At 38.5% G+C, this 12,459-nt stretch overlaps 1 protein-coding gene across 1 annotated transcript; it reads left to right on the plus strand.

The window, feature by feature from the left end:
* Positions 1-4,426: 4,426 nt before the first annotated feature.
* On the plus strand, positions 4,427-5,699 carry rprma (reprimo, TP53 dependent G2 arrest mediator candidate a). The gene has a single exon (XM_054787482.1). It carries the CDS (start codon positions 4,614-4,616, stop codon positions 4,920-4,922), a length of 309 nt encoding a protein of 102 aa, XP_054643457.1. The 5' UTR covers positions 4,427-4,613; the 3' UTR covers positions 4,923-5,699.
* Positions 5,700-12,459: the final 6,760 nt, after the last annotated feature.

The raw sequence follows: 12,459 nt of genomic DNA on the forward strand, positions 1-12,459 counted from the left end.
AGAAGACGCTTTCAAAATACATGTTTGTGATATGTAGCATTCTAATAGGTGTCTTTAATGTTACATTGATGAGACAATAGCCTCTCCAGGAAGAACTTGGTGTGATTCCCCTAATGCTACACTAACATGTGTGTGTCTATATTATGTCTTATTTAAGTCTTAAATGGCTTATTTTCTGTCTTTTATGTCTACTACAGTATATTGGGTAATACGAGTGTAAAGGTGACTATGGCAAAAGGTGAAAAAAGTCACTTTAAATGTTGATTTTTCTCTTTCATTTGTCAGTTATATGCATTTGGAATTGTTTGCGGATTGTAAAACTATAAAATCATGTATTGTGTTGACATTTTTTAGACTTGTGGCAAAACTGTGTTAGTTACTACAGAGTCAGCCACTGATGACATTACAAACAGGCGATGGAGCTGTCTTCAAGTTCCTCTTTCCATCTACAGTATTAGCAAGCTAATAGGCCGCCAACAAGAACATTTTATCATAAAAATACATTAAGAGCTCAGTTGGACTCACGTGGTGTATTAATAACACAACAAGACATACAATTTGACACAAAAACACACTAACCAGGGTCTGTGCGTACACTAATCAAGGTTCCACTGTATAATAAATGATACAAGAGATCTAGTGGGACACTGTGTCAAATGCTCCAGTCACTGTCAAAGGTATTAGTTTGACAGTTTGTGTATTATCAGTTGTAGTTAACGGTGGAGCAGAACTGCACGCTGGGCATCATACTGAAAACTTCCTAATATGTTTGTTTTCTCATATTATTTTCTTTAATAAATGAAATCAACATATTAATAGAAGATGCTGCGGATATGGCTCTTGTTCAAAATGTAACTCCACAGTTGGCCTTTGTTTAATTGCTCTTGTTGAACAATGCTGCCATCTATGGATGATGATAGATACTTTATTCATCTCCAAGAGAAACTCACGTTTCGAGCAGCTCTCGAATATAAACAATCATAGTCATCGTCATAATAATCAATCAAGGCAAGGCAGGCAAGATAAGAAAAGACAAATAAGAAAATAGAATAAGAACAATCAGTCACTCCATGTCCTGAAGTTGCAGAAAGAAACAGTACTGCCTATTGTACCCTTCTTGATACAGTAGGGGAACATACAACAGTTTAGCCTGCAGTCTAATCATTGACCTACAGTAATTGAATACATTCATACTGTATATGTTTCACCACATATCTACATGACTATATCACTACATATTTTAACATGATTTGAAGGTCTGTTTTCTTTTATTTAAATACATCAGCTATACAAACTGACGCCACAAATGTTAAGATAAAATAAATTCTGGAGCGCAATAACTTAAATGAGTCTCATTCAGAGTTTTTTTTAGAATGCAAGAGGAGAGTCTTGATTGTCGATGGGCCTATTTTACAACCCTTGACATCATCTCACCACATTAAAGTATATTTTTGCTTGGTAAATTAATTGGTAATTTGTTTGACATTATAGCTTCTGGCCCTTCATACGCTTTCATTAATTTTATTACAGCATGCCTTAATAATTATACCTCTATGATTTTAACCAAAATGTCCTATATGCATACAGAGTCTGTAATGTCATACAGTAGACAGTTTTATCCAGTGTTAATCCATCCTTTTAGCCATTGTACACAGTATCTCACACAAGTGAACACACTCCTGCTGTATTATATTTTCTCAAGGGACAATACTGTAGAGTATAATAGAGTTACTATTCACTGAAAGTAATTACTCAGCACACAGTAGTTACTGTCTAGCTGGCAACATATTGTAAGTGAGTATGCCTCATAGTGGACATGTCCAAATTTTCTGTCCATATTTAGTGTGAGCATCACTGTTATCTAACACTGCCTTAATCCTCTTGGGCGTGAAATTCACCAGCGCTACAATTCCATCACCTTCAGCTTCATCAGAAAGCTAATTAATGAATAAATCATGATATTTTTTGTGGTTGAATACGACCTATTATTAGTAAAAATATATATACTGTATATATTTGCATATGTAGCAAATTTTACATATTTTCGCCTAAATCAAACACTTTTTTAAGCATAAAAATGGCTTAATGAACTAAAATACAAATATAACCATTCAGAAGACACTCTCAAAGATGTTGTAAAGCTATGTAGTATTCTACACTGGTCTCTAGGTGTCAGTAACGTTACTGTAACGTTCAGTGAGACACACAAGCACCAGACTTGATGGCCGGGAGAACAGGCTTTTATTGCAGGTTTGAATTATCTCACAACAGGCACGATAATCCCTAGCATGAGTTACAGTTTCGGCCATAACCCAAGTCATGATAAAACTCAACTCTGAACCCCCATGTCACTTCCTGCCCGCACCCATCTCACCTCCCCTAACACCAGAACAAATTCATAGCAACACACACACGCACAAGTCTTATTTATGTCTTATTTTCTTTTATTGTGTTTGTTATATTACGAGTGTAAAGGTGACTCTACTGTAAGGGTTGTAATTTCATGTCTCGAGTGCTCTAATAATGTTAAATACCTGTGTTTAGAAGGTCGAAAACGGGTTTTCTATGCTTTAACTACCAAAATATTCCATTCATAAATAAGTAATCCTACTACTTCGCAGAAATTCACTTAGCATGGTCGGGTCTGGAACTGGGGCGGATTAGCCATCGGTAGTACCTGGGAGTCTTCCAGGTGGTGTGACCAAAATTGGGCCGATGGACGACAGTTTATTTATTTTTGCCCCTTACAATGATACGCTACATTAAATGGAAATTGAGACAAGCTAAGCTCTAGGGCCAAGTGGAAAATGGCCGCTCAAGTTGAAGCCTGTTTCCCTTTAGGCCGCCCACAAGCTCATTAATTGGCTCTGCCGAATCTTTCTAACGTGTGATCTGCTGTCGCTCTATGAGTGGTTGGACTTACACACCAGTGTTTTATTAATTGGCCGGAGTCCGTGCTCAACTGCAACTGTAAGTTGGAGTAGGTTAAGTAGTAGTAGTAGTAGGTTAAATTAGATGGATTTCAGGATTGGAGGTTTCATTTAAATAACATTTAAATCTGTTCCTGTGTGCGCATGCGTGCGTGTGTATGTGTGTACTTGTGTTTGGTCCCCCAACCCACCGGAACTCAAGCTAGTTGTGTCCCCTCCACCTCTGAAATCAAAATTCCGTCTATGAGCATAGTGAATAGCAAACATGGTGTAGTGCGTTGCAACTACATCTAGTTATTCAACGTATTGGAAAACAATAAGCATACTATACGGATTCATTGATGAGCTGCTTTTATGAAGCACATAAGCGTTACTTTCATCAAAGGATGCCACATTGCACATCTCCAATTTTAATGAGTAAAACGCTAGTTACAATAATACTGTTACCATCCATACATTACATTGAGCTGTACTGTCTGTTCAAAAATCAAATTGTGTTTGTCCATTTTTCTGATTGTTATATTATTGTTTGTCAGACTTTCGCTAACTAGTCAGAGTTGTGATTTACTGATCTTGTTCAAACCTATTCCACACTATTCTTCTACTTTTCATGTCCAGATTTTTGATGGGCGCCAGGCCCAGAATGCAACCTCTACCTGTGGTCATGATCTCACCGGAGTCCGCAGCAGCCCAGTGAGCCCACCCATGAATCATTACACTCTCATTTATTCACTCGAGGGGCCAGAATTTAAAGGGATTTTGTTCAGTAGGAGTTATTAAGGAGTTATAACGGGGCGAGTGGGCACACAGTGTATGCACACAGATTGTAGCGGGCCAGTCTGGACCAAAAAGTCCAAATTTGTGTCCCAGTCCACTTCTGTCTGGAACCAATCAACCATGATAAATTGCTGAAATGTGGATGGTGCACTCATTTTTGTGAGATACTGTATAACCATCTGGTGAGTCCAGGTGGAATTATAGTGTTTGCCTTTGACTATGCACAACAAATCTTCCATCCATCCATCTTCTTCCGCTTGTCCGAGGTCGGGTCGAGGGGGCAGCCACCTAAGATGAGAAGCCGAAGATTGTTCAGGTCAAAAATATAAGATTTGATTGAAAAGTACCGTTTTTTCAGTGCTGTTTTCAGGGTGTTGTCATTGTCTCATCAAGAGTCAAGAAGCTTTATTGCCACTTCCACAGTTACCACGCAGACACACACGTCTCCGTCTGATGTTTCCAGTATTTGACTACTAAAAGGTGTTCTGTAGCTATAAAAGCAAGATGTAGTTTAGCAGTTGATGCATTTAGTTTATTATAATAAATAATTCATGGTGCTATATTTAAAAGTGTCGACAAAAAGGCAACATGTGAGTTCATGCTGTCGTCAGACCACATGGGAGCGCTGTTGCAGTGTTGTCCCCCCCACACACACACACACACACGCACACGCGCACACACTATAGTGCTTATTTAAAGGCAGGCAGCTTCTGTAGGACGTAGGTTTCTCCCTCCGTGCTCCACTGTGCTCCCAAACTGCGAGGAGAACAGAACGAGATGCGAAGCCGGAGCAGAAGACCTTCTGGGTGAACTTCTTCAACTCTTTGCCTCATCCTCCTCATCCTCACTTGATGAATCTGCGCGCTTGGGACGTTCAAATTAAAAATTAAAGAAAAAAAAGTGGACATGAACACCACCGGGCTCAACCACACGGACGGGACCTTGTTCAACAGGACGGAGGGGATGTTGTGCTGCAACTTGTCGTCGGTGGTGACCGATGAAGGCTTCGTGGCTGCATCTCCGGATGAGAGGAGCCTCTTCATCATGAGGGTGGTCCAGATCGCCGTCATGTGCGTGCTGTCCCTCACCGTGGTGTTCGGCATCTTCTTCTTGGGATGCAATCTCCTCATCAAGTCTGAGGGCATGATCAACTTCTTGGTGACCGACAGGAGACCGTCCAAAGAGGCAGAGGCGGTGATTGTTGGCGCCTACTGAGCTGACACACTACAGGATCACTGGATGTCAATGAGATTAACCCAGGATGGAGACAACAGGTTCACTCCTAGGACTTTTTTCTTTTTCAAAATGCCAACAGACTCCCTAAAGAGGCCTGTTTGTTTCCACAGTATTGATTCACAGCTGTAATGTCACTTGTTCTTGTGGTCATCATTTGGTACGCCGGTGGCAAAGCTGTTACGGCGTATAAATATGTACTGTATGTGTTTTTGCATACAATGTACACACATCTATGTTGGGCAGTAGAAGGCCAACACGGTTTGCACAATTGGAATAAATCATGTAATTAAAGATTCCCCTCTTATTGTGTAATTTTGTACATCGAATCAGCATGCCTGCTCATTCAGCTTTTAGGAAAAGAAAGTTCCCCCCTTAAAGCCATTTTTATTTGGTATATCTGCTTGCATAGTTCATTTTGTGCAGGACATTATAGGATCGGTTTACTCTGCATTCAGAAAGGTGGGGGTTTTTTGTCACTTAAAAGTTGTCGATGAAAATACATTCTTCCGTGTACGATACTTCATATTATCTTCCTTTGTTTTCATTTCATTAGGTTTAACAGAAATAAGAGTATTTTGCAGAAATATAGCTACAAATATCATACACGTTCCGAATGACAAGGGTCTAATGAAAAGCATGTATCTCTGAAATGTGTGAGGTTATTTTTTTGTATTCATTTGTTTATTTGTTGATTTCTATTTCTTTTTTTACAGAACAAAAATGTAATTTTCTTTGTATGTTGGATTTAAAGAATAAAATAACGGACAAAATTTGGAGATACATGGTTTTTATTGGACACAACCGCTAAGTTTAATGATGAAGGGGCTAGCTTTAAAGGACCGTAAGGAACAATAGTCCCAAAGGTGCATCAACGTAGGCAAGGATGAGTATGCTTTGAGCAAGATTAATATTTCACCTTGTCTGAAGTGCCCCAAATAATAATAATAATAATTTATAAAGTACAATTAACACAATAATTAAAATGTGTTGTTCAATTTTGATTAATTTACTTAAGTAAAATAATATAATTTTAATGCAAGATGTGTTGCATTATAATCATTGTAATACAACAATTTAACCCCAGTAGTATCTTGCATTCCAGTAGGTTTTTCAACATTTTTAATTATTATCATGTTATTTCTAATAATAATATATTAGTATAATATATTTCCCAAGTGTTTATTTGATTTTTTTAAAAGTTATTTTTTTAAAGTTAATTATTATTTTTATGTTGAAATTTTTAAAAATAAATAAAATGTTTTTTTTCTCCGGGGCTCCCATTTTAGATGAATGTAATATGTAATAACTGTAATGGACATTTATTAAGTGGCAAAAAGAAGCCAAAGAAGAAAAAGCACAACACACCAGTCGTACTGTCCACTCGTACGGTAGTAGGAATCTAAGGTCGCCATGGCAACACCAGCCATGCTATTGTACTTATCACAAGCAAATGTCCCATTAACGTGTAGTTTCATAGTGGTGCTTTAATGGTACTTCAGGATGAATAAGATTTGACTTGTGTACAGAATGCAAATAGTTATAATATTCAAATGATTGATGCTCGTGATGCTCCAGCTCACCTGGCAGCCAGCTTCCCGGGGTGAATAGCAACAGACTCAGAGATGGCTTTGATGGCTCGTCCTGTCAGCCGCAGGGCAATATGTTACCATCTGATGCCTCGCATATTCTACGTATCACATTCAGGGGGTTCCCACGTTCTCACCTCGGAGTCATCCTCTCTGATATCACCTGAAGCTATCACAACGCCGCTGTGCGAGTCCACTTAATGATGATTTTGGCTTTATATTGTTATACTGTTATACCGTTTATACTGTTACAAGTATGCCGCTAATAAATAAAAAAAAAATAGCATCTCCATGTGGCATCAGATCTGTCCACTTCAGACTGCAGCGCCCTCATTTACTTTGGTCGAAAGACGAGCAAATATTCACAAACAAAGGTATATTTTTGATTTAGTTGAAGAAAACAGTAACTCCAGGTGACTGAATTGATACTAAAATATCTTGTATTTCTTTATCGTATTATCACATTCACGATGTAAAAAAAGAGTTCTTTTCAGTGTGACATTGTTAGCATTATTGGGGTCTGACTACAAGAAGAACAAATCTTCACAAAAAAAAAAAATCAAGGCACAATTTTACAAGATGAAACAACAGTTGTCATTTTACAAGAATTAAGTACAAAACTGTCCAAAAATGTAACATTGCCAGCATAGATGTAAATAACAGCTGCCGAGGATCTCATTTATCGTATATGTTTTACAAACAATGAATATTTTTACGACTAGTATTGCCTTGAACCAAATGAGGCAAAATGGAGCGCAGTACTTGGCTGCAACCTGTAGAGGTGCTGTTGATTCATGCTCAACTAGTTTTCTGTCAAAACAGATCAAAACATAACATCGGCTATGGAACACTGAGCTACTGTACATTCGCACGGACCTCCGCTCTTGTACAACGCCTCCGGGTAGCTCAAGATAACACATGGAAGCAGGAGCTAAGAACATTCAGAGAGAGTCTCCCATCCCTTTAAAATATTTTTAATTTTCCCACGGTTGAATAAAGACATTTTATCCAATGCCTATCTTTTTTGCAATATTTTTATTTTTACTTATGATGCATTATTTTACTCTTTACTTATTTGTATTTGTTTAAAGTAGTATTATCTCTCTGTATTGGAATAATTGTAACGCCATCACAAGTGCCGTGTATCCTTTTATTCTCTCTGGAGTCATGGGGGAAAATGTGAAGATTAGGATGTTTTTGTGGACGCTTTTCCTCGTTTCCCAGCGGTTTTCTGCTACCACCAACCTCACACAGCGGACACACGAAGGCTCAGGGAGATATACAAGTAGGAGATAGTGGCAGCAGTCAGGAGCATCACCCCTGCACAACACACCGATATGATATGTGATCCCTCCGCGAATAGTTAGGAATGTGTACAAACCGGCACACACACACACACACAAACGTCTGGATGCACACATTTCGAGTGTTACATGCCAGTATAAACTGATTCGGTGTATTCTCTATAGCTCAGAATGCCAGTCACTGCTGTGCTCCACGGCCACAGCAACTGCAGGGTGTTGATTGTGGGCTAAAACAGGCTTCAGGTCTGCATTTGATTGGCTGGCTCACAGAGGTGCAGTCGATGAACCGGATAGCGACTAAAAGCTCCAAATAGCAGGAAAGTAGACACAATCATCGTCTCCTTTTTCTCATTGTTTCCCTCTTCTGGGGTTTTTTCCCATCTGCAAGTTTGCAACAGGTGAACCGTTTTTATACAGTATATTATTTATGACTTGCCTAGTTTTCATTGAACTTACCACTATGGATTTATCTTTGTGGAAACGTATTTAATGCAAAACTGAATTTGCACTTTTGCATGCATGCCATGTGTACTGGTACAAAAGTACTGTGATAGGCTCCAGCCCACCCATTACCCTGAACAGGATAAGTGGAACAAAATGAGTGAATAAATGAATGAAATAATCACATGTGTAGATTGGTGTGAGTAGATGTCAGTGTTAAGGAAGTAAGCTTCTTTAGTCATGACAGTGCATGATATGCTGCTTGCTGCTCATGAAGACAAAAAAAGACTTGGGACAAAGGATGGACATAATAATATGAAGAATTTCGTCAGTTGTTGATTAATTGGTTCTTGAAGCAGTCGAGACAAAATGGAGTGCTCTACTCGGCTGCAAGCATCGGAGGTGATGTTGATTCAGTCTCATATGATGTCTAAAAAAACGTGACATCAACTGTGGGAAGTTGAGCTATTTGGCGTCTGCGCTAAGGCAGCTTCTTTAATACACTTGAAAAGTCATCACAAATGACAATTTCACAATTTTACAGAGTGAAAGATGACATATTAAAGGAAAATATTGCATTCTTATGATATATTATTATACATTATTATTATGATTATCTATTATCTAACAATAGTGGTTTATTTGCTTTAAAAAAATGCAGACAATAATAAGGTTTAGTGTCAATTTGTGGGACAATAAACATTTGAAAACGCACCTGCATTGTTTTGCAACTCGGTCAAACAAAAAAGGTTTGTTTGTCCAGTCATATTTTTTTCATTGTACTTTTGTTAAAATTAATGCTCAAATTTCGTCTCGTCTCGTTCTGTTGGACCCAATCCCGTGCGTCGTCTCGTCTCCTGAGTCGGGTATCACGCGACACCCACACTGTTACTCTGTAACAGTTGAAGCCTTTAAAAATAATGGCTGTGATGATGTGATATTGACCCCCAAAATCTATTTCAGTCTTTGGGTGAGCATGTGTCTGATTTTATTGACCCCCTAATCAGGCAGCTCTTTGGCAGCAATGGAGATAACATCCTCCTCAAAATTAAACTAAAGCTTGAATTTACTGGAAGATTTCGTCATCCACCATTAGCAGCCAGGTTATGGCCTCTTCAAGACACTTGTCTAAAGTTTGGTCAAGGGCTATTTAGCTCCCCGCTGAAGACTGCGAGAAATTATTGGTGGTATAAATAATGTTAGATAGGGTCTGCACACTTTGTCCCAATAGAGTCAGCACACTAGCTGGGTATTTATTATCTCAGTAAAATACGTGGCTGAAGAAGCCAGCCTGCATACATATATTACACAGCTTAGGGTTGGCCCACACTACCTTTCATGTAGAGCACTCTCTGGTCAGAAGCCTTCAGTTTAAGCCCCCCTGAGAAAAGATGCCATTAGCGCTCACTTCATAAATCATAAATCCACTTTGACTAACCATCAGAAACATATTGCTGACTACACTTATGAATTAAATGTGCATCATTTACATGACTGCTTATCAGAGCACTCATCACCTCACCCTGCCTGCTATTTATACTTTATTCCTGCCTATTGGGGTCATGTTATTAGGACTGATACGACAAAGATAAGCTGATCCAATACTCCCCAAGTGTTACAGTCGTCTTTTGCAACACAAATTTCACGGCTGCACTCTACAATAAATTATCACTGTTTCGTGGTTAACTACACCTATTCTTCGTAAAAATAAAAAAATAAAATAAAAATAAAAATAATGCATATTTCAGCACTTTTTACATATTCTTGGTCTAAATGAAACATTTTCAAGCATAAAAATGGCTAAATGGATGAAAATGCAAATACAAGGCATTCAGAAGACTCATTCAAAAACGTGATATGTAATATTCTACACTGGTCACTCGGTGTAATGTTACATTGATGAGACAAACCTGTACAGAAAAAACAAAATTGAACTCTCCCAATGCTAACGTGTGAGTCAATGTTATGGCTTATTTATGTCTTAATAATAATAATAATAATAATAATAATAATAATAATAATACTACTACTATTACTACTACTACTACTAATAATAATAATAATAATGACAATAAAACTCTTGAATCTAAATGACTTATTTTCTGTTATTATGGCTACTACTTGTATATTGGGTAATATGAGTATAAAGGTGACTATAGGGGTGCTATTTCATGTCTAGATGGCTCTAATCATGTTAAAACCCGTATTTAGAAAGTCATAAACAGGTTTTCTGTACTCTAACTTATGAATAAGGAAATTCACTTATCACGATCAGGCCTGGAACCAATTAACCAAACGAGGGATTGCTGTACTACAACGCCCTCATCAGTTCTGTTCAAGGTTGCTTCCCCAGAGGAGGTTTTCCTTGACTCGGTCGCCAAAGTGCTTCAATTGGTTTTCTTTACTCCGGTGGTCACCAACCTTTTTGAGACCAAGATCTCCCTGGTACTGTATATACATATATCATATATGCAGTTTTTTTACATTTTATTTTGTTTCTGCATTGATGCTATGACAAATGAGCCATGGGCCGCGGATGGCCCTCAAGCTCTGTAACTCACTCTCTCTCCCTCGCTTAACCTTGCTGTGAGGCAATCCGCTGTACATGCGCTGATACCTCCGATCGGGTTTTGGGGACTGAGCTCCCGGCTGGAGCTTGTGGGTTGTGTGCCTGTAGGGCGGCGAGGCATACGGCCGTGTTCAGTGGTCAAAATGCGTGCCTGTTGGTTGCTCTCCGGGAGTGGAGGGCACTGATGTAATAATACATTTTTTATTCTAATATTCTCGCAATTGACCGACAAAGTAGCTTGCGGTGGACGGGTTGGTGACCCCTGCGTTACTGTATGAGGAGTGTGGTTTTAGTGTGTTTCTTGAGTTTAATGATGGATCGTTTGCTGGCTCTTTGAAGTAAACGACGGGAGCCGAACAAGCCGTAGTTTTTTTCTTAGTCTTTTTTTATTGTTGTTGGGTTTTTTTTGCACATTTTCATTTCTATTTGGTTGTGTAATCTTGTTGCGTTAATGTTGTGTTGTTCCACTGTAAATAGTTGAACATATACAAATAATACACGCAATCAGACAGGATCAAATGTGTCTAATTGAGATGTTTTTTACAGTTGTCCCGCACCACATTGCAGTTCAAATTTTGCGGCTTCACTCTATCACCGTTTTGCAAAAATATATTAATTAATAAATCATGCTGTTTCATGTTTGAATATTATTAGACAAAATATGCATATTTAAATTAATGTTACCTTACTTTTTGTTTGGTGATGCACGCAATCACCAGATTTGACACCGGAACGACAGGCACAATTTATTGTGGGTTTGAGTTATCTCACAACGGGCACAATAGAAACAGCAGAATAATAATAATTATCATCATAATAATAACAAGGCCTACTGTTACGGCTGTAATCCACTCCAAGCACTAGCGGAACAAATCAGGCCCTTTAAATCCAAATAATAAAGCTCATGACAACATCATTTGATTTACACATGCCCGCAACAGCGGGGCTTCCAAGCTTTGGCACCACGGGACAGCGACTATGTCATTTTGAAGTTAATCAAAAGGACATGAAATATAACAACAAAAACATTAGGTTACACACCCCCCCAGCCCCCCCAAAGCCCTGCCGGTGACTTCAAGTTAAAACCCAACTCTGAACTCCCAAAGTCACTTCCTGTCCTCAACATATCTGGAACACATTTATTGCGACACACGTAGCATTTATGTCTTCAAACGCTTATTTTCTCTGATTGTGATTGGGTAATACGAGTGTAAAGGTGGCTATAGGGGTGTAATTTCATGTTTAGAGAGCTCTGATATGTTAATAAATGTATTTAGAAGGTCATAAACAGGTTTTCTGTGCTCAGAATACGACCAGTTTTCACGATTGGGTCTGCAACCAATTAACCGCAAGAAATTAGGGATTACTGTGATTACTTTTTGTTGCAATCTGTTCCATGTGATACAACATTGGCCGTCCAATCTTATCAGACATCCCTAATGATACACTTTCATCATCCTCTATGCATACCACAGGTTATATGTGTCGTAGTGTTTGGCTTGCTTGTTTTATTTTGCCCGAAAAGCTAACAATTTGTTTTTAGTACTGCCTCACTTTTGTGTTCACAATAAAAAATGCATTGCTTTGCCATCGACTGCCTCAATCTTGTCAGCATA

Source organism: Dunckerocampus dactyliophorus, chromosome 9 (assembly GCF_027744805.1).
Source record: "Dunckerocampus dactyliophorus isolate RoL2022-P2 chromosome 9, RoL_Ddac_1.1, whole genome shotgun sequence".
NCBI lineage: Eukaryota > Metazoa > Chordata > Actinopteri > Syngnathiformes > Syngnathidae > Dunckerocampus > Dunckerocampus dactyliophorus.

Bases quoted from the DNA above. Each gene is read 5' to 3' on its own strand.
- rprma (XM_054787482.1), top strand. From the start codon at position 4,614: ATGAACACCACCGGGCTCAACCACACGGACGGGACCTTGTTCAACAGG.